The following is a 27,888-nucleotide window of genomic DNA, read 5'->3' as shown; positions in this document are numbered from 1 at the left end:
TCACATTCACAAATTCTCAGGCACTTAGTGACATGTATGGATGGTGTACTGAGCTGTATGTTTGCTGCACTGTATTTCCTGGTATGTAAACAAATAATGCATTCTATATGCAGGCCAACTAATCAACTGGCCGATTGATCGATTATGAAAATAGTTGACAACTATTTTCATAATCGATTAGTTGTCGATTAATCGATTAGTTGTTTCGGCCCTACTGTAAATATCTCCTAAACCTGCACGGTTTAGGAGATATTTACCATATACGCACTGAAGAAACGGCTCGCGCGTGCCATTTCTTCAGCAGCCATGCCGGTCACAGAGATGATGGGAGTGACGTCATTGTGGCTCCAGGCCAGTCACATCACCAGAGCCCACAAACCCGGAAATAACTCTGGGAGACATGTCGCCGGTCACAGCGGTGTATCGGTAAAGCTGCAACAGCGTCAATCTAAGGTAATTATTTCATAATGAGCTAGTGTGCGATGCACACTAGCTCATTATGCCTTTGTCTTACAGGGTTTGTTTTTTGTTTTTTTCTTCGGGTTTACAACCTATTTAAGCCTAGTGCACACGGACCAAATGTCGGGCGACATTAGCCGGTTCAATAAAAACCAGCCGACATTCCCCCTTTATGTATTGTGTATGGCAGCCGGTCCAACAGAAGCCGGCCATTTTGACGGACGAGGATGCTGAAAAACCATCTGCCGACTAGCTCCCCATCAGCGCTCTCAGTCATTGGCCGCCCCCCTGTCAGAACACAACAGCTCAGCATGGAAGATCGCTGTACTTAAATCAAATTGTTAGTACAGCGGCTCCGACCTGAGCCGTCAGGCTTTTTTCCATTCAACCCTCTGGGTTGAACGAACTGATAGTCTGTACCAGGCTTTACTATTAAAATGGAAACAATGATTGATAAGTGATACTGAAGTCTGTTTTTTCTTTTGTTAAAAATAACAAACATGTTATACTTACCTGCTCTGTACAAGGATTTTGCACAGAGCAGCCCCGATCCTCCTCTTCTTGTGGCCCTCTTCTGTGCTTCTGGCCCCTCCCTCCGGGTGAGTGCCCCCACAACAAGCAGCTTGCTATGGGGACACCTGAGCTGAGCCACACCTCCCCAGTGTCCATTCAGACATGGAGCCTCGGCCTGTCCCGGCCACTTTATCTCCTCATTGGCTTACTGATATTGATTGACAGCAGTGGGTGCCAAATGGCGCCACGCTGCTGTCTCCTCCAATGATGAGGAGAGTCCCACTCAGCCAAGATACTCCTGCAACATCGCTGGATCTAAATGGACCTCAGGTAAGTATTAGGGGCCTGAGGAGGGCTGCTGCACACAGAAGGCTTGTTATCTTAATGCATTCTATGCACCTTCTGACTTTACAACCGCTTGAATTTTGGCCTGCTGAATCAACTGAAATCTGAGCCATGGGTGGCCCAGTTGGTACCACCTGGCTTGACAAACCAAATCAAAGGATCCAGGTGCCAAACAATCTGATGCAGTCACTGTTTGAGTATTCTGATAGGGTGCTGTAGCTGCCTGCATACAATAGCCATAGGGAAGATTCTATTAGATTCCCTTCATTATGCTCACAGGCTGAACAAGATAGATCTTTGTATATGCCTAGCCTTAAGCTGTCCATGCACTGGTCGAAATTTGACTGGTTCAGCCTGAATTTCAATCATTGTGCGCCTGTCCCCACTCAACATAAGCAAAGTTACATGTTGGAATTTGTTTTCTCAATCAGCTGCTGCTGCCACTGATCAGTGTATTCTGACAGATGTGGATGCTGCTGTCAGAATCCATTGTCCCAGTGGGGGTATTCCTCCATCCACCTTGTGTGTATGGCCAGCTTTACATTGCAAAGACAAATACTCCTGGTCATTAGGGGGTTAAAGGTGTACCTCTATTTAGCAGTAGCTTATATAGATGTACACCTGTGCTTTAAGTAGTATTTAGACATTGTATTGAATACAATTATTGTATGCTAACTATTTTATTAATATTTTTTATGTTTGTGTGCAGGTAACCGCAAAAGCAAAACAAGCTAAGGATTTTGGTTCTCACAACTCAGGTATATATATTTTATATTGCTAAAATATTAAAGATTAATTATTTAGATCAGAAGATACTGTATAAGGAACATCCCACTGGTAAAATGTTGGATTATTATTGCTGAGTGAATCTAGGATTGAAGTTCCTCACTGTGATACTCAAGTCCAGATACAAGTTTATACCAATTAAATTGATATATACTACCCGCACTATGGTAATATGGTGTGGCCCTCTTGTGTTAACTTGATAAGTAATTAATTGTCATAAAAAGTGAAAATTGAGAAATACAGGTGCATCTCAAAAAATTTGAATATCATCAAAAAGTTAATTTATTTCAGTAATTTAATTCAAAAAGTGAAACTCTTTCTATTGTATAGATTTGTTACACACAGAGTGATGTATTTCAAGAATTTCTTTCTTTTAATTTTTATGATTATGGCTTACAGCTAAGGAAAGCCCAGAATTCAGTATCTCACAAAATTAGAATATTAAATAAGACCGATTTAAAAAAAAAAAGGATTTTTAATACAGAAATGTTGGCTTACTGGGAAGTATGTCCATGTACAGTATAGTATGTACTAAATACTTGGTCGAGGCTCCTTTTGCATGAATTACTGCATAGGCGCTGGGTGGCATGGAGGTGATCAGCCTGTGGCACTGCCAAGGTATTATGGATTCTTTGATAGTGGCCTTCATCTCGTCTGCATTGTTGAGTCTGGGGTGTCTCATCTTCCTCTTAACAATACCCCACAGATTCTCTTTGAGGTTTAGGTCAGGCGAGTTTGCTGGCCAATCAAGCACAGTGATACCATCATCAATAAAAGAGGTATTGGTACTTTTGGCAGTGTGGGCAGGTGCCAAGTCCTGCTGGAAAATGAAATCTGCATCTCCATAAAGCTGGTCAGCAGAGGGAAGCATGAAGTGCTCTAGAATTTCCTGGTAGAGGGCTGCACTGACTTTGGACTTGATAAAACACAGTGGACCAACACCAGCAGATGACATGGCTCTCCAAACCATCACTGACTGTGGAAACTTCACACTGGACCTCATGCAACTTGAAATCTGTGCCTCTTCACTCTTCTTACAGACTGTAGAACCTTGATTTCCAAATAAAATGCAAAATTTACTTTTGTCTGAAAAGAGTACTTTGGACCACTGAGCAATAGTCCAGGTTTTTTTCTCCTTAGCCCAGGTAAGACGCTTCTGATATTGTCTCTGGTTCAGGAGTGGCTTGACACAAGGAATGCGACAGTTGTAGCTCATGTCCTGGATACGTTTGTGTGTAGTGGCTCTTGAAGCACTGACTCCAGTCGTAGTCCACTTCTTGTGAATCTCCCCACAATTCTTGAGTGGTGTTTGCTTCACAATCCTCTCAAGGCCGCTGTTATCCCTGTTGCTTGTGCAACTTTTTCTACCACACTTTTTCCTTCCACTCAACTTTCCATTAACATGCTTGGATACAGCACTCTGTGAACAGCCAGCTTCTTCAGCAATGACCTTTTGTGACTTAACCTCCTTGTGGAGGTTGTCAGTGACTGTCTTCTGCACAACTGTCAAGTCAGCAGTCTTCCCCATGATTGTGTAACTTACTGAACCAGACTAAGAGGCCATTTAAAGGCCCTGTAAACCTTTACAGGTGTTTTGAGTTCATTAACTGATTAGACACCATGAGTCTGCAATATTCTAATTTTCTTAGATACTGAATTTGGGGTTTTCACTCGCTGTAAGCCATAATAATCAAAAAAAAGAATGAAATGCTTGAAATATATCACTCTGTGTGTAATGAATCCAAATAATATATGAGTTTCACTTTTTGAATTAAATGACTAAAATAAATTAACTTTTTGATGATATTCAAATTTTTTGAGATGCACCTGTATCCAAGCCATAAACAAATATGATGAATAAATTCAGTAAACCTCTAAAATAAATTATTGAGCTGCTGCTGTTGTGAAGCTTATGAATAACCCTGCAGTAACAATTTTAAAATACTTCAAAGCTGCTCGCTGCAATCTCCTAACTTTACAATCTTCTTGGGCATACATTCAATATAAGGCCATAAATAAATAGTCCATAAATGAGTGCAAAAGTCTCCTTTAAAAGTGCTGAATCCACAGTGATGTGCTCCCCTTCTATGTCCTCACTCACCAACAGTTGCTGACTTATGCCGCGTACACACAATCGGAAATTCTGACAAGAAAACCGTAGATTTTTTTCTGATGGAATTTTGGCTCAAACTTGTGTTGCATACATGCGGTCACACAAATCTTGTCGGAAATTCTGACCGTCAAGAACGCGGTGACGTAAAAGACGTACGATGAGCCGAGATCAATGAAGTTCAATAGGAAGTTCAGATCTTCTGCTTGATTCTGAGCATGCGTGTTTTTTTTGCGCATCGGCATTGCATACAGATGAGCCGATTTTCCGGTAGGAACTTTTTCTATTGGAAAAATAGAGAACCTGCTCTCAATATTTTGTTGGCGGAAATTCTGGCAAAAGTCTGATGGAGCATACACACGGTCGGAATTTCCGACCAAAAGCTCACATCTGACTTTTCTTGTTGGAATTTCCGATCGTGTGTATGAGTCAAAGAGGTGTTTGGATATTGTCCCAAAATATTCTGGTGTAGATGGCCCTTCAAGTCCTTCTCTCCTCCTCCACTTCTCCACTATGTTAGTCATACCAATATTATGTTTTCATGCCATAAAAATCATAGAAGAAATCTCCATTGCGTGATGCCGTTTATTTTATTTAAAAGGTTAAAACAAATTACACGTACAAATATTGTAGCATGTAAACTCGACAAGGATCGCTGCCTCGGCGTACGTACAGCTGAAAGTGTCGAAATTGGACGTCCTCAGTCTATGCCAATGACAAACTGTCTACAAAGCCAACGCGTTTCTGGGGCTGTAACTTCCCCTTGACTTAAGAGAATGAAACAATGTTTGTAGACTAGGTAATCAATGTGTGTAATGACAATCTTGTGGGTTTGCATAGCATCCATCATCCGCTCAGAGCTACATCTTTTGAAAGCTTTGTCTTTGTAAACAGTTTATCATTTGAATAAATTTGAATTTCGACTTGAATATTACAATGTGGTGCTTCAATTCTAAATTCGCTCATCCCAGTCTCAACCTAAGGGGATCATGGAAATCCTTCACTAGGGACACTTGTTCGAGTCACAACTAAGAGGGATTTTTTGCTCACTTCCTGTTGTGTCCCCAGGACAGGGAGTAGGGGAAACTCTCCCTAATGTGACTTAGACAGCAAATAATGACCTGACAGAACTTACCAAGACCTTTTTTTTTTTTATTTGCATCCATGCAGCTCTACAGTAATTTGTTGTCATTAAAAGAAGATTCCAGTTTTACAGAAAGAGATCATTGTTTGTAGGTGAAGAGACAGGTTTTCCGGTACACACCTGCATGGCCCCAGACTCCTCATCCACCTGGGCCTGCAGCATTTCCTAGAGAGTTCAGTGGAGCTCGACTTTAGCTGCTCATACCTGGCTCGAATTTCAGACAACTTCTGTGAATTTTCAGAAATTCAAGCCATGGGTGGCCCCTCTAATACCACCCGGCTGAACAAACTTTGATTGAAAATTTAAAGGAGCCAGACCAACCAGACAATAGCTGGACAGCTATAGTCACTGTTTGGGTATTCTCACAGCTGTAGGTGCCAGCTCTCAGAATACAATAACTGGGAGATTACTCCATCCATGATATCTACTTTGGATGGGGGGGATCTTTGGTTGTCTCTCATTCAGCCAGCTGGAGTGAACGAGAGAAACCTTCACATGTATGGCTAGCTTTATGCCGCATACACACAAACGTTTTTTCGGTCCTGAATAAACTCCGACGGGTTTTTTCCGACGGATTTCCGCTCAAGCTGTCTTGCATACACACCAAATTTCGACTGTCAAAAATGCGGTGACGTACAACACTACAACAAGCCTAAAAAAAGTTCAATGCTTCCGCGCATGCGTCAAATTGTTACCCAGCATGCATGTTTTTTTTCTCCGTAGGAATGCCATACAGACGAATGGAATTTCCAAAATATTTTTTTTCCGTCGGAAAAAAGGAGAACATGTTCCCTTTCTAAGTCCGATGGAAAAAGTCCGATGGGGCATACACACTGTCGGAAATATCCAATGAAAAAATTCCGTCTGACTTTTCATCAGAAATTCCGGCCGTGTGTACGAAGCATTAGTGAGGTTGTGCTGAGATTGACTGCAGGTTCCTGCAGTGGTGCTCACAGGGAATATAGACAGAAGGCTTAGATAGACCATACATTATGCAAATTTATTTTCTACAGCCACGGGTTAAGGGAAAGAAAATGGCTTAAAGTAGAAGTCCATCAAAACATTAAAACTCCTGTATCTACAGACATCCACGATCTAACACTAACCTATCTAACCCTGCAAATAAGAAATCCGTATATAGACCTTTTTTGAAGCCGCTCCGGTCAGGTCCCACGCTGAGCTGTCAGATGACAACGGAGGCCCCATAGTAAGTCTATGGGTGACGTCACTCCGCATTCATTTCACAGCCGCTGTCGGCTGTGTCCTCTGCAGAGCTTCCACTGCTGGAGATCGGAATTGATTGGCTTCAAAAAGTTATGTATATTGATTTTGTCTTTATAGGGCTAGATAGGTTAGTGTTAGATTGTGGACGTCTGTAGATGCAGGGATTTTAGTCTTAGGGTGGACTTAAACTTTAATTACCCCATTAACACAGTTAGTGTTGATGGGGGAACTGAGCATTTTTTTTTTCCTTTTAACCCGTGGAAATAAAATACATAATGTATGACCTGCCTAAGCCTTCTATCCACAATCCCTCCCATGAAGCTAAATTACAGCAGGCAGTTTCCCTGCCCTCAGAATACAATGATCACAGCTTGCGGCTATAGCCGCCGGCAGTGATTGAACAAAAAATAAACGACAGGCTGGTTGTACTAAAGTCGGTTGAGGGATTAACTTCTGTACAGCCAGCTTGCCCATAGATGAATTGAAATTCTGCCGGGTCCTGCTTAACCAGCAGCATATCAATCCGTCAATGACCAGCTTTAAGGCCCATGCACACAATCATACAAAAAATACCGCTAGTCGGATCGTTGGTACAGAGCTTTCGAGAGCCGATCACGACAGTTCATCTGATTATTATCCGATCGGACATGCATGGAAATTTTCCTCGTACGATACCCGATTGTATGATTTTCGTTTAATCAGTACAGTTGTCTTCCAAAAATACAGTACAACACATTACATCACTTCCAGATTTTTATTCTGTCTTACGAGAATTTTCATAACTTTGGTAAACTCTTAATTTTTGATGTGAGATCAGCATATAAAAAAATCATCATTCAGATCATTCATCTGATAATCTCATCGTGTGTACCAGGAATTGGGGTCATATAAATGAGCATTCTATCTCTGTGTACTAAAATTTTCCCTCCAAAGTCCTTTGATCCTCCATTTATTTATTTTCTAAAATTGGTCGAATGTAAAAGCAAGAAATATAAGTTGGCATTTACCTCCTTTTCTTGCAATGGGAGAATCTTTTTTTTTTCTCCCTTATTAATGAACGGCTCTCTGCAACCTGGACATAGATGGCAATAAAACACAGGATCTAACCTTTCTTCTCTCTATGTAAGAAGAAAAGTCGTGTGGAATTCAATTTTAAAGGCTATGCTATTGATTATGGAAATCTGTTGTGTTTTTAATACACTTAATAATGGCGTTATTCTTTACAGGTACAGTTCGATTAGCTGATCTAAAAGGCACGCTAAAGACGAATGTGACATTACCAGACAGCATAATCACACAGCGGGAGGACGAGGAGCCCGTTGATGAGGAACGGGACTTGTCAGCTGCTCACAGTGAAGGCCTTGTGACAGCGACACGAGCTCGCAGGAGGAAGACCACAAAACCTACAGAGACAGCGACATCTCCTAAAGAAGAGACGGAGGAAAGGGTCAAGAGCAAGCGGCAGAGAGACTTTGACGTGGAACAGGAGGCTGACATGCTTGAGGACAGTGACGAGGAGAGCAGGAAAAAGGATCGGGCCCGAGTATTAGAAGAGCTATGGACTCAAAACCATCAGAAGCTTCTGGAGCTGGCACTACAGCAGTACCCGAAGGGAACAGCAGAACGTTGGGATAAAATAGCCAAATGTGTGCCTGGCAAATCCAAGGTGAGAACAACAATTATTTCTACTTTTTGGTAGTAATAGGATACTTTATTTTATCACCGTCGTCCAGAGCCATCTTAAAAGCATCATGGGCCCCTGGGCAAAGTAAAGTGTCACTTGTCACCAGATTGAGCGTGTCACTTACCATCCATCCCGTCACCAGATTCTGCGTGTCACTTGCCACCCATCCCGTCACCAGATTCTGCATGTCACTTGCCACCCGCCACCCATCCGGTCACCAGATTTAGTGTATCACTTGCCACCCGTCCCCTGCCACCAGATTCAGCGTGTCACTTGCCACCTATATCCTGGCTCTCTCTCCCTCCCCTTTAGCTGGGCATGCTGGGGGCTGCAGTTTCCCTGTTAGGATTGCTGGGGCTTTCCAGTCCTTGGGGCTACATGTCCCATGATCCTCCTTTGTTCTCCTTTTTTGGCCAATGGGAAGGAGAGGGGGGGGAGAAGGAAGGAGGGAGGAAGAAGGATGGGGGGGAGAATAAAAAGGGAGAGAAGGAAGGGGGGAGAGAAGGAAGGGGGGGGTAAAGGGGGGGAATAAGGAAGAGGGGAGAAGGAAGGGGAGAAGGATGTGGGGAAGAAGGATGGGGGGAGGGGGGAGGGGGGAGAGAAGGAAAGGGGGGATAAGGATGGGGGGAGAGGAGGGGGAGAAAAGGGGGAGGGGGAGTGACGGAGAACGGGGGGAGAGAAGGAAGGGGGAGAAGGGAGGGGGGAAATAAGGAAGGGGGGGAGAGAATGAGGGGGGAGAAAGGGGGTCTGGTCACAGTGCTCACTTACTTGAATGGTCCCCGGGGGCTCTCAGTCAGTGACTTCTCTCAATGTGGTCTTTGGCTCCTTAATCTTCCCGCCCCCTCACCCCCTTCACAGACGTAGCGGCACACATGCAGGGAGAGAGGGGCGGGAGAAGGGATGTGTGTCATCATGCTGGAGGAAACGGGACGGAGCAGCATGGGGATCCCTTCCAGGACGGCCACACCTCCCGACCCGCTTGTCACTGCACATTGAGCAGTGAGGATGAAGCGGCTCAGCAGGAGGGGACGGAGAGGAGAAGCTATGTTTTTTCTGGCCATTCCCGGGTGTACTGCAAATGTTCCGCAAGCAGAGCAGAGGAAGGTGTTTCTGGTGCTGTAGAGAGACTTGGTTAGCTGGTATCTTCAGCGGTGATGTGAAGCTGTACATCGCCGAAGATACCAGCTAACTAAGGCTCTCCACAGCACCAGAAACACCTGCCTCCGCTCGTGGAACATCCGCAGCACACACAGGAATGGCCAGGAAGAAATGCACCCTACCAAGCTCCTTCACTTCTTTTCTCCTACGGAGCAGCCGGCATCCTAATTTCTGTGCCCCTCGAGCACATCCAACTGACACTCTCCCGGCTAGTGCTATTTGCCCGGCTCTCATAGGGCCCCAGGTGAATGTGGGGCCCCCAGGCTGTGCCCAGGGGTGCCCACCCAGTAAGACAGCCCTGCCGTCGTCCCCTTGCAGGTGTAATTTGGAACCAGGTTGGCTCTACTTTGGGCAAGTTGTGGAATCTCTTAGGCTCTCAGTGGTGTTTCTTGATCAGCTAACAAATAAGATCTGATTAGTATGTTCTGGGACTACTGCCATCTGGACAGGCCTGTTACAGCTCCTGGGGGGGGGTCTACTTGTAAAATGCTTTAAGTATATGTTATTTTTAGTTTTGGATAGAGTAGAGAAGGGTTAAGCCCCAGTCATGTTTTTTTATTTTCCCCACTGGGAAGATTTTACTTTTCTTCCTGCCCTGGGGACACAAGAAGTGAGGAATTCTCCCCAACATCAGGGGACTTTCCCAGTTGACATTGGAAAAGGTGTCCCAATTGGAAACTTTCCACTCACCTGTTTTAAAAACAACCCTGTGGGATTTCGTATCACATTCTCTTGTTACCATAGAGAATAGAGAGAGTCAATCTCAGATACAGAGATGGCAACTAAATTCCTGACAGATGTTGGAACCCTTACTCGCTCCATCTGATACTCCAGAAAAACTTTAGCTACATTTTAAATCATGTCAGCTAGCAACTTTTAGTTCAGAGGACCAATAGTTCCCCTCTGGGGTGCTTATGGGCCACCACACTTTCCCAGTCATTCAGCATCGCTATCATCACCTTTGGACATTCTCAATTGTTGTGTTCCTCCTAATGTAAGTGTTGTGTTATTAGTTCTTTTTTTTTTTTCAAGATACTTACTGACCCTTTCCTTAGTCCAAGTAAAATTGGTGATTTTACTCTGCCCCTCCTCAGTAGCATGTACTCCTCTTAACATTGGCATACACATTGATAATTGTTCAAGTGTTCAGAATTGATCACCAAAACAGCAAAAAAAAGCCCAACTCAATCCAAACAAAAACAGATGTTTAGGCTACAGTCTGGTCTTTGCAACTAATGAAAGGGATTTCCATATTGATCCTCGCTTTCCATTTACCATGGCATTCTGGTAGGGTGGCTTTTCAGCAGGGGAAAAACCCTCTCTGGAAACATTAGAGTGCCTAAACTCGCCACTGTGTGGGTAAAGGAGAAAGGAGAGTGCCATTATAGGGACCATTGTACCACTCCGAAAATGTGCTGCTTTCCTTTTTTTTTTTTTTTTAAGGGGAGAAACTTCCTTCTCTTTACTTCCCAAATAAAAGTAAAAACATTTTTAACAGAAAACGCACATTTTTTAATTTATAGTGTATCTGTAGCCTTTTTTTCCACTTTTGGATAGAGAAGTTCTTGTTGGACTCCATTATCGAGATTTCCCCTCACTTTCTGTTCTAGGTCCATTTTACCAAAAAGGGGCCTAAAGAAAAACCTGCAGGGACACCAATATTAATAAAATGTTGACAACGTTTTAATTATCCTTCTATTTATCTCTAAAACATTTTTTTTTTCTTCTGTCTTTGTTGCTGTTGAAGGGTTTCCTTCACTTCCTGCCCAGTGAAATGGTTGTTGCCAGGACTGAAAGTGAGGAGAAATCTCTCTATAGGAGCCCTGGACAGCGATAAAAGCTGAAATCCTTTCCCATTCCAAAATTGAGAAAATGCTTTAGTTATGGATACATTTTTATATTGTAAGTCAATTATGCCGCGTACACACGGTCGTTTTTCGGCATGAAAAAAAACGACGTTTTTCAGCATGTCCAAAAAACGAGGTTTTTCCAACTTCATCATTAAAAACGATGTTGCCCACACGCCATCGTTTTTATGATGAACAAAACGCGGTGACGTACAACACATACGACGGCACTCTGAAGGGGAAGTTCTAATCGCCTTTGGGCTGCTTTTAGCTGATTCCTTGTTAGTAAAAGATGATTTGCGCTTTTTTGTCTGTTACAGCGTGATGAATGTGCTTACTCCATTTTGTTTTTGTCGTTTTTCACAAGCCGAAAAACGATGTGAAGCCCACACACGATGATTTTAAATGACGTTTTTAAAAACGACCGTGTGAACGCGGCATAAGTAATTTTTCACTATAGATTGCTGTTTCTGAGAATATAGTACTTCACCTGAAAAAAGGAATGGGTGCCACCTTGATAGGTAAATTTGACTTGGTGAACACTCTCGTGGTGGATGTTCCTTGAAGTCCCATCAAAGCACATACAGAGAGATGGAAGGAATAACATTCATTGGGGCAGCCTATTGGCATCCCCGAATCTCATTCTTCATTCTACTCAGCTTCTGGGAATTCCCTGCGCTGTCTCCAGCCTGTGGGTCAGTGATTTCCCTCTCTCTGGAGGCTTCATCATATCAAATGTCCAGAATGTGGCAGTAGGATGAAAGCTCTGTGTCCAATTTATCACCTTGCAGTGCCCATTAGGAAAGGCTGATATTAACATACTGTGTGTAAAGTATTAATAAGCCAATATTGTCTGGTGTGTTTGCATTTCTTTTGCATCAACTGCTTCAAGTTTATACAGAATAGAACTAGACAAGGTTAATGCCGCAGTTCTGCCATGTTTCAGCCAGTCAATCTAAAGACCGAACTCCCACAGGCTATACATACATATATCCATACCATTATGATCACACACCTAATATTGAGTAGGTGCCATTTTTGCCACCAAAACAGCCCTAGCCCATCAAGGAATTGACTTCACTAGACAAAGCACCACGCTGCCTCTGCTAGCTTGCGTCTTCCCATAGTGCATCCTGGTGCCATCTCTTCCCCAGGTAAGTGACGCACACACACCCGGCCATCCACATGACGTAAAAGAAAACATGATTCGTAGACCAGGCCACCTTCTTCAATTGCTCTGTGGTCCAGTTCTGATGCTCACGTGCTCATTGAAGGCATTTTTGGAAGTAGACACAGGTCAGTATGGGCACCCTGAACTGGTTACGTAGCCCCATACACAACAAACTGAGATGCACTGTGTGATCTTACGAACATATTCGCCAGCACACCGTGGATCGTAAAGAACGTCCAAAAATGTATTGCAGTGAAAACATCACAAGGATAGCAACGTTTCGAGGTCGCGCAGGGCCTCTTCGTCAGGCAAGTGATGATCTGACACCTTTCTTTCAGAACCAACATTGCCTTATCAGCAATTTGAGCTACAGTAGCTCTTCTTTTGGATCTCTCTACATGGGCCAGCCTTCACTCCCCACCCGCACCAGTAAACCCCCCCCCACCCTGTTGCCAATTTTCCTTCCTTATGCCTGAACATTGCAGACCTGGCGCATTCCCACATGAGATGCAGTTCTGGAGATGCTCTGACCCAGTCGTCTAGCCATTACAATTTGGCCCTTGTCAACTTTGCTTGAATCCTTATGCTTGTCCATGTTTTCTCCTTTTCACATTTCTATGTTCACTTCCTGCTTAATATATCCCACCCACTTTCAGGTGCCATTGTACCGAGAAAATCAATGTCATTCCTTAGGAAAATATGACTGCTATAGAACCTGGCTTTTCCCAGTTCTTAAGCTAGACCACCAGCCTCCTGCAGAGGCAGACACCAATGACAGCCTACTTCCCCTCTTCCATAGGCGTGCGCACAGGGTGTGCCAGGTGTGCCTGGGCACACCCTAAGCACCTTGTGCAGTGAAGATTGCCCTTGCACTCCCAACTCCCGTCCTCTTCTCTCCCAAAGGCTGCTGCTGCTGGCACACACTGGAGAAGTTTTAAAAGGAGTGGGGGAAGGGGTTGATAAATATATCAGTTACCGGCCCCTTCCCTTTGTGAACGAACACAGTAAGTGATCAGTACCATGTGTTTGAGCTTTGGAGTGCACACCCTAATGCAATAGGCTGCACACACCTATGCCCTCTTCACTGGGTTTTCTTGGAGCAAACAGCTAAATAGACAGATGAAATACATGTATGGGAGTTGTTTTACCTATTCTAGGATTTGCATGTATGTCCATCCAGTTCTGCGAGTTACACAGCTCTACCACACAGAATAGCCCTGTCTGGCGGGACAGGAGACCTGATTTTTCTCTGGTGCAAGTTAAGTAACACTTAAAGATCATGTACCTCCCCCACACTGTGACTGGACAATGAAAGGAGAAGCAGCAGACTGATGAACCCATCACTCTGCTCTCTTCTTCTATGAGCATGTCCCCTAATGGCACATAAACACTGCAGCTCAACTGATTGGCTCCTTGTACTGCTTTTATCTCTCTTAGACTGAGCTCTGCTGTACTTCAGAATGTAGGAGACTGATATTGAGTCAAATTCAGTTACTAAAACAGCTTGAATGAAAAAAAATTTTTTTAATGATGTATTAATGATTACAGAGCTGTATATATGTTTTGTATCTGCCTGAAGATTAAACAGATATGTGTTGTTTCTAATGATGGTTTTGGTTGTGTTTGGCTGGCAGACATTGACTCTCTTTCTTTTTTCTTTCTGCAGGAAGACTGTATATGTAGATATAAGGTGCTAGTGGAGCTTGTGCAAAAGAAGAAGCAAGGAAAAAGCTGAAGCTGGATGGCTTGGAGAACATGGAACTGCAAGCAGGACCTCCTCATCCTCTGCAACAGTCATGTGCCTTAGTATTAAATACATAAATTAAAATGATTGCCAACTAAAATATTTCATGCATATAAGAATTAAAAGTATTTTTTTATACCATAATGTGTTTGCTTTGTAACTGGCGCGGTTGTGGTGGCGAAAACTGCTGTCTTTCCTTATTTGTTAAAAAGCAAAAGCACTTTGTGCACATGGATGGTTTGGTATTTGGTTATCAGTCATACATTGATCAGCTTTCCAAAAGGAATACTAATAAAAGTAAGGCAGGCCATAGACAGTTCGAATATCGGCTGTTCAGCAGGCTGAATAGGAGGGCTGAATGTAGCAAGTTGATCAATCCACTTGGGTAAACCCAGCATCCCGGATTCTACCTGCGATTAGTATTAGCGGCTGCAGCGATAATCACGGTCTGGGGACTTTGGGACCATTGCGGGGCCATTGGGAGAAGACAATGGCCCCGCAGGAGGGACTCTCGCATCACCACTGTCTGTGTTGATGGGGTAATCGAGGAAATTTCTTTCCTGCAACCAAAATAAATTTGCTCTGTGTATGACCGGCATAAATGTCTTTACCCGGACAATGAGACACAAGGTAGTAGATACAAAAACCCAATCACCAGACTCTCGTAATCTCTAACATGTTGCAGTATTTCTAAAATCAAAACTTAGTTTTGCACAGACTAGGGAAAGATTAAAATCCCTTTCCTTTTTTTTTTTCGGTAACAACTGTAAAATGTTTACATTTAAAGTATATGTAAACCTTCACCTTGTAAAACAACACAGTTTAAAATAGAAATGAAAGCCAGAAAATGTGTGTGTGTATAATAGGGCCATCTTTAAGGCAGGGCAAAAGGGGAAGCTGCCCTGGGCCCCATTGTTGTGTAGCCCAAAGCAGCTGCCTCATACTTGCTAGCTATCCCAGTTTAAATTCTCTTGTCCTTTGGAAGTTTTAGTCCTGTGCTGTGTCCTGATATCTCAGTGTGAACAATATCAACTGATTGATTCAGTGCTCAATACGAAATAATAAGAAAAAACATTCAAAAATTTGAAGATGTAAAATAAGAAGTCCAATAACAGTCCTCTTTTGCCAATGATAATTTCATGCAAAATGATAAGTCCCAGTGATGTCCTATTGGAAAAAACCCAAGAACGGTCCACCACTGCTGTGTTTCACATCTGACCCACTCCAATCAGAGGGCAACTCACCAAAAGCTGTTGCCCACCATTCTCATGGTTTGGCTAATGCGCTATAGGAGTCAGCTGTTAAGGTATTCCTCAGTAAGCAAATCCACTTCTCCACCCCTCTTGCAGTAGAGGTACACATCCGTGGGTATACATAAAAAAGAAAGGCTACACTTTTGTGGCTGTGCTCTGTTTCACCAGCTTCATGGTCATTCAGTCTGGTGAAACAGAGCACAGCCACAAAAGTGGGCAACAGCTTTTGGTGAGTTGCCATCTGATGGGAGTGGGTCGGATGTGACACAGCGGTGGTGGATTGTTCTTGTTTTTTTTCCCCAATAGGACTTCACTGGGACTTATCATTTTGCATGAAATTTTCATTGGCAAAAAAGGACTGTCATTGGACTTTTTTCTTTGTATCTTCTAATTTTTGAAAATTCTTTCGTATTATTGAATATTGAGCACTGATTCAATTAGGTGATATTGTTGCGCTACTGTGGATTCACATCTATGTGTTTGGTATATATGTTTTTTTTTGGTGCACCTTTTGTTTAAAGGAAACTACAAGAAAAACTAAAAATAATGGCCCGGATTCACATACATCGGTGCATATTTATGCGGGCGTAGCGTATCTAATATACGCTACGCCGACGCAGCGCACAGATGCAAACACTAGATTCACAAAGCACTCGCCCCCAAATCTACGCTGGGTTTCCTCGGCGTAAGCGGAAGTGGGCGTGAGCCATGCTAATGAGGCGTGACCCCATGTAAATAATGGACTGAGCGTCATAAAGATACGAATAACGTACGGCGCATGCGCCGTCCCGTGGACGCAACCCAATGTGCATGCACAGAATCACGTCGGAACTACTCCCTAAGATACGACGGATCACTGCCTACGACGTGAACCTAACCTACGCCCAGCCCTATTCACATACTACGTAAACCATGTAAAATACGATGGCTCTGGTCCATACCTTTGCATGAGTTGCGCCTCCTATATGTGGAATAACTTTAGGCCGGACTTACGCAAACCGCGTATATTATGCGCCGGGCACAAGTACGTTCGTGAATCGGCGTATCTCCCTCATTTGCATATCTGCATAGAAAATCAATGGGAGCGGCAAATGCGCCCAGCGTAAATATGCGCCCAAGATACGACGGCGTAGGGAAGTTACGTTGGTCGGATGAAGCCTATTTTCAGGCGTATCTCAGGTTGTGGGCACGGCGCATAGATAGACTTACGCGGCGTATCTCGAGATACTTCGGCGTAAGTGCTTTGTGATTCCGGGCCGATGTTTGCAAGAAGAAAAATGTTCTCTTCATTTGTGGGCCTGAAGTCTATCATCCTATGGATGACGGTAGGATAGACATTGTATTTTAAACCAGCAGTGCCTTGTTTCCTGTGAACAAGAATTTCATGCAAAATAATAAATCCCAGTGCGGTCCTATTGGAAAAAACACCAAGAACGATCCACCACCGCTTTGTATCACATCCAACCCACTCCCATCAGAGGGGAACTCACCAAAAGCTGTTGCCCACCATACATGGCTTATCAGCTGGTTCAGCAGGACTGGCTGAGATTGTGATCAATGTATGGGTAGGGCTGTTGTACGGAAGTCGATCTACCGATTGACTCCAGAGCAGCTTAAATCTTGAGCAGCTGTGTATGGCAAGCAATCAGCTTCTGTCTTTTATTTTCAATTGTGCTAAAGATAGAAGCTGATTGGTTGCCATGCACAGCTGCTCCAGTTTTGATCAACTAGGAAACAAATGTATCCACCACATCTTAATTGTTCATACTTGGGGTTGGATATCCTTTAACAGCAGCAAAGAGGAATAAAGTCTCCTGCCCTACTAGATGGGGCTTTTCTGTGTGGCAGAGCTGTTCCAATCTCAGGACTAGATGGGCAGAAATGCAAATCCTTTGGCAGGTAAAACGGTTCCCATAGATGTATTTCATCTGTGTGTTTAGCTGTTTGCCTGAAGTTCAGCTTTAATTGGCTAGAACGTGGTGGTTTTGGCATTTTCACATTGAGACTAAAATAAACCTCAGATTGTGTCCTTTTCCTTGTGATGTAATGAATGGAGTATTGATGGCAGATTGTCCAGGTCAGTATGACAGATGCAGCCAACAGACAATGAAGGAATATTTGATTTAGCTGGGAGGTTTCAGCCTGGACTGAATGTCACCCGTGGGTGTCACAGCAGATGAACCTGTGCAGAGAGCTGCGCCCCTCGCTGCCTTCATTTCTGCTTGTATATCCAATTTGCAGTCGGTTTTGTGTGTCCGAACTCAGGAGAAAAAAAAAAAACACTATTCCTGCTTACATATGTATCCATTATGGTCAATAGCTCCAAGGCAAACTCAAAATGTCGTTACGCTGCAGGCTACTGGAAGCTCCGCAATTTATGTCTCAGCAACACAGCCAGGTGATGTCAGCTATCAAAACCGATCACACCAAGACAGCTTACCTAATTAGCATCCTAATTACTGCGCTGAAGGCTGCCCACCGCTGGCAGACAAACGGTTAATGTGGCGCTAATAACCTCATGCCTATGTATTTCTAGAGACGGCTTTTCTGCCTTACTGGAAGTGAAGTCTGAGTCTTGTATACAAATTGCCAAACTTTATTCAGGGATGACAGCAGAAACTGCTAACTGCTATTTCCTTGTGGCAGTTTCATTACCGAGTCTGTATCCACAGGGACTTCTTTTTCTCTCTTCGTGTAGTTTAGAAGCATCTAGAATGCTGGAGACTTACATTTAACCATTTCTTGGCCTGGAGTATAACCATACGTGATGGAGCCTCTTAGCAAAACCAATTCATTTTATCTTGTAGCACAAACCTTTCTTTTTAGCTATAGAGTGGTGAAGAGTTGGAGTTCTTTATTTGCCACTTGTCTTCCTGGTGAGAAGATCCATCCTTTTTTTGCCCCGGTGACGATTATCACTGGGAAGGACAGTGATGGGAAAATTCCAAATTTGACAGTTGTCTTTGGAAGAGGAATGGATGATGGAGGAGAAATCTTCCAATAGAGCAGTGTTTCTCAATTCCAGTCCTCAAGGCGCCCCAACAGGTCATGTTTTCAGGCTTTCCATTATTTTGCACAGGTGATGTGATCAGTTTCACTGCCTTAGTAATTACCACAGCTGTTTCATCTGAGGGAAATCCTGAAAACATGACCTGTTGGGGCTCCTTGAGGACTGGAGTTGAGAAACACTGCAATAGAGACACTTGTCCCAAAAACACCTGCCTAAAGCCCCGTACACACAGGCCGAATGTTGGGAGACATCGGCCGGTTTTAAGGGCTGGTGTTCTGTCCAGAAGTGCCCGACTATCAAATAGTAAATGCACCGCACGGAGCCGCAGAACAGCTGAGTTTACGATCAGCTGTTGTCTCGCGTGGCCGAGGCACGTTCATGTAAGAGAGGGGCGGATATTTACAAGAAGGGGTCGGATTTTTCAATGATGGGCAGTGCTGGGAGCGGATTTTTTATCCATGGTCAAAGAGATCTACTAAAGAAAACTTTATCTGCTATTCATTTTGAATGCTTGCGCGGCGTGTTTAGTGAATTGAAGGGCGGCTTTTTCTATATTAGATAAAGATTTCGTTGTCATTGAAATATCCGCCCCCTTCATGTAAATATCTGCCCCTCTTCTACATGAACGTGTTGCGGCAATGCGAGACAACAGCTGATCGTAAACTCATCTGTTCCGAGGGTCCGTTTTGCACGGCGCAAGTGCAGTTCTGGCCAAGCATTTTTCGATAGGGGGCATTTCTCGACAGGACACCGGTTCACACTACAAGATCCATTTAAAATTAATGGCACCACCCAGTGGTACACAAGTTTCTTCATGTGAGTAGAAAATATGCACATTACTGGACACATACAGTACAGACCAAAAGTTTGGACACACCTTCTCATTCAAAGAGTTTTCTTTATTTTCATGACTATGAAAATTGTAGATTCACACTGAAGGCATCAAAACTATGAATGAACACATTAAAAGTGTGAAACAACTGGAAATATATTTCATATTCTAGGTTCTTCAAAGTAGCCACCTTTTGCTTTGATTACTGCTTGGCACACTATTGGCATTCACTTGATGAGCTTCAAGAGGTAGTCACCTGGCGCAGCACCCCATCACTCTCCTTCTTGGTCAAATAGCCCTTACACAGCCTGGAGGTGTATTTGGGGTCATTGTCCTGATGAAAAATAAATGATGGTCCAACGAAACGCAAACCGGATGGAATAGCATGCCGCTGCAAGATGCTGTGGTAGCCATGCTGGTTCAGTATGCCTTCAATTTTTAATAAATCCCCAACAGTGTCACCAGCAAAGCACCCCCACACCATCACACCTCCTCCTCCATGCTTCATGGTGGGAACCAGGCATGTAGAGTCCATCCGTTCACCTTTTCTGCGTCGCACAAAGACACGGGGGTTGGAACCAAAGATCTCAAGTTTGGACTCATCAGACCAAAGCACAGATTTCCACTGGTCTAATGTCCATTCCTTGTGTTCTTTAGCCCAAACAAGTCTCTTCTGCTTGTTGCCTTTCTTTAGCAGTGGTTTCCTAGCAGATATTCTACCATGAAGGCCTGATTCACACAGTCTCCTCTTACAGTTCTAGAGATGTGTCTGCTGCAAAAGGTGGCTACTTTGAAGAACCTAGAATATGAAATCTATTTTCAGTTGTTTCACACTTTTTTGTTATGTATAATTCCACATGTGTTACTTCATAGTTTTGATGCCTTCAGTGTGAATCTACACTTTTCATAGTCATGAAAATAAAGAAAACTCTTTGAATGAGAAGGTGTGTCCAAACTTTTGGTCTGTACTGTATGTGTGACTGGGCCATGATCCTGGTGTAACCTGACATCCGTGGCACCAAAGCAACATCCAGGAAGCAAACTGGTCTCTGCTTTCAGTCGCTCTTTCCAGCTCAAGTGTACCTTGCTTCAAGCAAGTCTCTTTGAAAGAAAACATCTTAGGCCTCGTACACACGACAGAGTTTCTCGGCAGAATTCACCGAGAAACTCGGTCAAACCCGGATTCTGCCGAGAAACTCTGTCGTCTGTACACTTTTGGCCCGATGGAGCCGCCGAGGAACTCGTCGAGAAAATAGAGAACATGTTCTCTATTTTCTCGTTGTTCTATGGGAGAAGGCGGCCCGCCGAGCTCTTCGGCGGCTTCATCCCTGAACTCGACGAGGAACTCGACGTGTTTGGCACGTCGAGTTCCTCGGCCGTGTGTACGGGGCCTGACACATGAAACAGACTGTTGTTGCTGACCACTTCCTCTGAAAATGACAGTTTTCTGTCTGTCATGCCAATCCATTGGCTTTAATACTTTCAGGTTTGTGACCCAGGACAAGTAGGTAGATCAGGAGTTCTGATTGTGTGCTATAGACATCATCAAAGTGTAACTTGTTCATATTTTCCCATAGAAACACAATTTTAAAAAGTCATAAAACTATTGGTGTGCCTAACTGCATTGGAGAGCCATGATCAGTGTGCAAACCACAGGAGAATGGGGATTTATCAATGTGGTTGAGATGCATGACACTAACCTGTATTGCAATGATGACAATGGGCCCGGATTCAAGTAGATTTGCGCAATTATTACGGAGGCGCAGGGCAACAATTTTGCCCTGCGCCCCTGCAATTTTTTTGCGCTGCCCTTGATTCACGGAGCAGAAGCTCCGTAAATTGCGCGGGCGCGCCGGCAAAATGCCCGGCGCAAGCGCGTGCAATTTAAATGACCCCGTAGGGGGCGGGAATCATTTAAATTAGGCGCGTTCCCGCGCCGATGGTAGAGCGCATGCTCCGTCGGGAAACTTTCCCGACGTGCATTGCGGCAAATGAAGTCGCAAGGACGTCATTTGCTTCAAAATGATCGTGAATGGCGTCCAGCGCCATTCACGAATCACTTACGCAAACTACGTAAAATTCAAATTTCGCGACGCGGGAACGACGGGTATACGTAACATTGGCTGCCCCTGCTAATAGCAGGGGCAGCCTTACGCAAAAACCGCCGTACGGAAACAACGTAAATTGCGTACGCAGGGCTCGCGCAACGTTGTGAATCGGTGTTAGTATGCAATTTGCATACTATACGCTGAGCACAACGGGAACGCCACCTAGCGGCCATCGCAAGAATGCAGCCTAAGATATGTGGGCATAAGAGCCTTATGCCGCACAGATCTAATGCCCCGTACACACCATCACTTTATGTGATGAAAAAAAATGACGTTTTTAAAAACGTCACTTTAATTGACCGTGTGTGGGGGAAAACGTCGTTTTATGTCTTCTAAAAAACGACCAAAAAAAATTGAAGCATGCTTCAATTTTATGTGTCGTTTTTCAAAACGTCAACTTTTACTTCACAGAAATTGACCGTGTGTAGCAAAAACGTCGTTTAAAACGACGTTTTTTCACCCGCGCATGCCTAGAAGCTACTTATGAAGCGAGCTTCAATGGAAAACGTGGTGGAACGTAACCTCGCTTTGCTAGAACATTGTGAGAAAAACGATGGTGTGTAGGCAACTTCATCTTTGAAAATTGAAGTTTCAAAAACGTCATTTTTTACTTCACAGAAAATGTCGTTTTTTTTCATCACATACAGTGATGGTGTGTACGGGGCATTAGGCTGCAGTCGGCGTAACGAGGTTCCTGAATCAGGAGCACTCGTTACGCCGGGGGAATTAAGCAATTGCGCTGTGTAGCCTATGGTTACACAGGCGCAATTGCTTCTTGAATCCACCCCAATGTATGTATACCAAATCTGCAAGATAAATATCGTATTTATCGACGTATAACACGCACCCCAAGTTTAGGAGGGAAGTTTAAGGAACAAAAATTTTAGGAGGGAAGTTTAAGGAAACAAAACTTACATTTTAAATGCCCATCAATGCAGCCTTTTCAGTGTCCATCTGCAGCCTTGCCCATCATTGGCCGCATGATCAGTGTCCATCTACAGCCTTGCCCAAAATTGCAGTATGGTCATTGTCCATCTTCCGAGCCTAAAAGGAGACTGCCACCGTAACTTAATAATAATAGAGAGTTTTCTTAATTGTTCAATAAAGTGGAATCAAACCTCCCCTGAATTACCTCCCACCATCCCTCTTTTGCTCTGTCATTGAGGCGAGGAGGGAACGAGCACCGCCGAGATACACAGAGCCAGATGTCCTGTGTACTCGACTCGTCTTGCAGTCCCGCCCCTTGGCCCGGCTCCTATGATGGACATAACACCAGTCCAATGGCGGGAGGCGGGACTGGGCGTGACTGCGAGCGGAGCCGAGTACACACTACACTCGGCTCTGTCTATTTCGGCGGCGCTCATTCCCTCCGAGGCAGCCATTCGCCGTATAACACGCACCCACAATTTACCCTGATTTTAAGATGCGTGTTATACGCCGATAAATACGGTGCAGATTAAAAAATAAATAAGAGGAGAATGGGAATAAATGTGTTGGGCATTTAGGCCCCTTGCATGTATTCCTGTTGTTTTGGTGCACCTGGGATGCAGCACTGCACCATGTCAAAGCTGTAGCAAGTGGAATTCGTGTTTGGGGCCCTATGTATTCGGAAACAGATACCAAGAATGCAGGCATTTTGTATTCTGGGCATTCGCCCCTAACTGCATAAAACCCCAAAACATCCCAATTGGTACGTCCAGCCACAGTGTAATTTAGCCTGCCATAGACTTTGACAGGCAGCAGGGCGAGACACTGTACCGGTGCCTCCCAGACGCACTGAAATGCAGGGATTGCATGCACAGGAGCTAAACGTCCCATGTGTAAGGGGCCTAAGTGATCAAAGGAACACCTTGCCAGAAGGAAACATGGAGACTGCCATTACTGTAAGGTGACCAGATTTTTTAAATGAAATCCAGGGACATATTTTTTCTTTACTAGTAATGGCAACAATCAACGACTCTCTGCCCGTCGCCGCCCGCCTCACAGCCTCTCAAGTCTTACTCTTTGGGCCCCGGCTACTACTGGATGGGGAGCGGAGGAAGATCACTCCGCCAGGGAAGGCTCCTTGCAGGCAGGCAGGTGGCTGGCCAGGATTTGAGCCAAGGCAGAAGAACATGCGAGCAAATCTGAATGGGCATGCACCCGAAACTGAAGGAATATTCCCCCCGCTCCGATCAGCACATGATCATCAGAAAGGGGCACAGATAATGGGAAAAATACAACCCCCCTATGGTAGTAGGCACGGCGGAGCTGAAACTGGGGATGTCTGGTCACCCTACATTACTGACCTTCTTCTGAAAATGCCAATTGCCTGGCGGAACACAGGTAACACCCCATGCAGCCTGGTGAATGGGTCCTGACAATAGTCTTGTCTATCTGCATCAAAGGCCTGCACTTACCCCCAGAAACAAGCACCTACCTGTTGTTGCTGGACTGTGCGCTTTCTGGCATTTCACAGATCGGTTTGCATGGGAAAATGTGTAACCCCAAACTATATCGACTGATAAACTTCTCATTGAACGTTCTTAAGTCAGGCCTTATAAGGTGCACATAGTCTAGCTTTTTCTTTTGGACTTTTCAGTTTAGTGACTCCGGACCTTTTGTCTTTATGGCACAGTGCAGCTCTGCAGAATTACAAACTTCAAGATCTACTTACTGGAGAGGAGACAACATTGGAGGGGAGTTCTGGGGGATGGAAAAGGGACTTGCAGGCGAGTAGTTGTAGGTCGTAGATGAGTTGCTAGGCTACAGCCTTTGAAGATCACTTTCATCATCACCTTCGTGAGGACTCTCACCGCTGATGAAAGTCTATAACAAGAGCCTATTTGAAGTCTCAGAATCTGATCGTGTTCATATATAGCAACCCAGGGGGGACATCCTGCGAGACCTGCAAATTGGAATTCAGGTTCCACGTTTAAGACATATAACTGTGCGGTGACATTTTTTTTTACACTGGCTCAGCTCTGACCTCTGACTGGGCTACAAATATCAGGATCCTAATGGCACAAGTATATTTATGTATTGAGCAACATTAGAAGGCACTATAGCTGCATTACCAAATATTCCTCCATTCTGTACAATAGGACAGTACAATACTAGCATATAACTACAGTGAGAGGGGAAAAAGTATTTGATCCCCTGCTGATTTTGTACGTTTGCCCACTGACAAAGAAATGATCGGTCTATAATTTTAATTAGGGTTGTCGCAATACCACTTTTTTAGGACCGAGTACAAGTACCGATACTTTTTTTCAAGTACTCGCCGATACCGAATACCGGTACTTTTTTTTAAATGTGTCCCCAAATGCAGCCATGTCCCCCCACATATGCAGCCATGTCCCCCCATATACAGCCATGTCCCCCCATATGCAGCCATGTCCCCCCCATATGCAGCCATGTCCCCCCATATACAGCCATGTCCCCCCCATATGCAGCCATGTCCCCCCCATATGCAGCCATGTCCCCCCATATCCAGCCATGTCCCCCCATATGCAGCCATGTCCCCCCATATGCAGCCATGTCCCCCCATATGCAGCCATGTCCCCACACATATGCAGCCATGTCCCCACACATATGCAGCCATGTCCCCCATATATGCAGCCATGTCCCCACACATATGCAGCCATGTCCCCCATATATGCAGCCATGTCCCCACACATATGCAGCCATGTCCCCACACATATGCAGCCATGTCCCCACACATATGCAGCCATGTCCCCCATATATGCAGCCATGTCCCCCATATATGCAGCCATGTCCCCCATATCCCCCATATATGCAGCCATGTCCCCCCATATATGCAGCCATGTCCCCCCATATAAGCAGCCATCTCCCCCCCCCCCCATATAAGCAGCCATGTCCCCCATACCTAGATGTTGCCGCGCCGCCGCTTAGTTAATACGGGCGGGGAACATTACAGCTTTCATTTGAATAGCTGTAGTGTTTCCCGCCGCGCTGCGTATAGACACTCCCCCTTGCTCGGGATTGGACAGATCACCCGTCCAATCCCGAGCAAGGGGGAGTGTCTATGCGCGGCGGGAAACACAACAGCTATTCAAATGAAAGCTGTAATGTTCACCGCCCGTATTAACCAAGCGGCGGCGGCGTTGCGGCGGGATGCGGCATAGCGGTGGCGGCGGGGGGCTGAGTATTCGGCCAGGCATCGGGGGCATTTGCGGGAGTACAAGTACTCCCGCATATACTCGTATCGGTCCCGATACCGATACTAGTATCGGTATCGGGACAACCCTAATTTTAATGGTAGGTTTATTTTAACAGTGACAGACAGAATAACAACAAAAATATCCAGAAAAAACGCTTTTCAAAAAAGTTATAAAAGTATTTGCATTTTAATGAGTAAAATAAGTATTTGATGCCTTTGCAAAACATGAATTGACATGGCATGGGCTTGGTGGCAAAACCCTTGTTGGCAATCACAGAGGTCAGATGTTTCTTGTAGTTGGCCACCAGGTTTGCACACAAATCGTGCGAGTTCAGCTGAACTCGCACGGCTTCATTCCCGCAGCCCATTTGTGAACCTGGGCTTAGATCAGTTTGATTGGCTGCTTTACAAGCTGACAAAATCCTTGTTGCTTCCAGTTTCTGATATCGCAGAGTGGGAGGAACCACGTCAGTTCCTCTCACTGTGCACAGGTAAGCCGATGCTGCCAGTCAGATCGGTCCTGGGCTCCCTGTAAGGATGGGAAACACCAGAAACGGCAGTAGCAGCCAAAGAGGGGTGGGGCCACCTTTCACCACCTGTTAATGTGACTAAGCGGCTCTATAGCCATCCGGATCACTTTTACCTAAAGCGAATCACCAGCTGAAAAGACTGGTACCAGGATCATGGTTGTAGCTGTAACCTCCTGTTATGATCACCTCAATAAAAGCCTGTATATATACATATGGTGGTATTGAGGTGGGTAATAATGTATTAATGACTACAGAGCTGCATTCATTTGTTTATTTTTATAGCTGCCTAGAAATCGGCTTTAAAGTGGTTGTAAACTATCTCTGACTACTTTTACCTACAGGTAATCTAGGCTTACCTGTAGGTGTTTTCAATATCTCCTAAACCTACACGGTTTAGGAGATATTTGCCAAAAAGAATGCACTGCTGTCTGCGGTGCAGGCGCACTGAGCGTGCCGGGTCTTGAATGGGATCTGCCGGGAATCTTCCAGTGACGTCATCAACTGCTCTGGCCAGTCACAGCGCTGGAGCCGCGATACCCAGAAGGCACTCGCAGGAGACATGGCGATGGCCGAGGAGGGGAACAAGGAGCGCTTCGGGGGCTTCGATCTCAGGTAAATCATTCATAATGGGCTAGTATGCTATGCATACTAGCTCATTATGTCTTTCTCTTGCAGGGTTTTTTTTTTTTTTTAGTTCTAAAGGGTTTACTTCCTCTTTAAAGCCCATCTGCAGTAAATTTTCCTTTTTGGGGCGAGGGGTATCAAAATGTTAGGCTTTGACAGAGGCTCAAACTCGTCCTCACTTTTTAGAATATAGTGCATGGCTGTAAATGTTGGGGAGATTTCCCATCACTAGTCCCTAGAACACCCTGTTTCTGTGACAGGATGTTAGGATGACATCTGCATCAGTACAATGTGAATGAAGAGTACTATAGTGATGCCACCTCGAGGGTAGGTCCATGGTGCCCCGCATTAACAGTCTGTCCTCAGTCTTCTGGGTTGAGTGACCTTGCGGGCAAAAATATGTTACTGTGGGGAAATGGCACTGGACTAAATAAGAATTTCAGCCTATTTTCATTATTTATTTTTTTAACACTGGCTAGAAGACATTTTTAGGGGGGGGGGGGGATATCACTAAGTTTGGTGTTAAGCTAACTATATCATCTCTTTAAACAGGTGTCTACACTTCCTGTTTCTATAGACAATGTTTACAAAGGATTGAACTCCACAGAACACACCACATAGCATGAAAAGTATTTACTGAATGCATCATTATGAAACTGTATATTATATTTAGCTGATGAAGTACACAATTGCCAGATTGCGTGACCCCAAAAGCTGCTAGTATCTTTTTCTTATGCCCTGTATATTTGTACTCGGCTGTAATCAGCAGCAAGCAGCTGCCCAAGATCTGTTTTTCTGGGTTGGATTAATTAATTGGGTGCGGAAAGTTGCTTTAACTTTCTTTTCTACAACAGGAAAGTAGGCTAAATCTCAATAGCTATAGAAACCTAGCAACTGCTATGGGGTCTGGGGTGGAAGGGGCCCTATAAGAGCAACCCTTGAGGCAATGTAAACATTTTGAGTGAATGCGAGAGCTAGTAAACAAACCCACTGCATTCGATGTGTTTTCAATTCTAATATATATTTAAAAAAAACACTGAAATGCTTAAATTATGTGGTCCAAAATTGCAAACCAGAAAGTATCAATAATTTACCTAAAAAAAATGTGCATATGCAAAAATAATGAATGCCACAATCTAAAGATCTGTGAATATCACTGCCAAGATGCAAAAGAAAACTAAAAG

General features: G+C 44.4%; 1 protein-coding gene across 1 annotated transcript in view; it reads left to right on the top strand.

The window, feature by feature from the left end:
- Window positions 1-14,329, top strand: part of DNAJC1 (DnaJ heat shock protein family (Hsp40) member C1) — a 214,785-nt gene extending 200,456 nt beyond the window's left edge. The window contains exons 10-12 of the mRNA XM_040352505.1: window positions 2,027-2,075; window positions 7,808-8,247; window positions 14,108-14,329. Coding sequence (XP_040208439.1) covers window positions 2,027-2,075; window positions 7,808-8,247; window positions 14,108-14,176 — 558 coding nt within the window. The 3' untranslated portion in view covers window positions 14,177-14,329. The remainder of the gene's footprint in view (window positions 1-2,026; window positions 2,076-7,807; window positions 8,248-14,107) is intronic.
- Window positions 14,330-27,888: the final 13,559 nt, after the last annotated feature.

Source organism: Rana temporaria, chromosome 5 (assembly GCF_905171775.1).
Source record: "Rana temporaria chromosome 5, aRanTem1.1, whole genome shotgun sequence".
NCBI lineage: Eukaryota > Metazoa > Chordata > Amphibia > Anura > Ranidae > Rana > Rana temporaria.
Note: the sequence above shows the minus strand (reverse complement) of the source record. Positions and strands in the feature narration are given on the sequence as shown.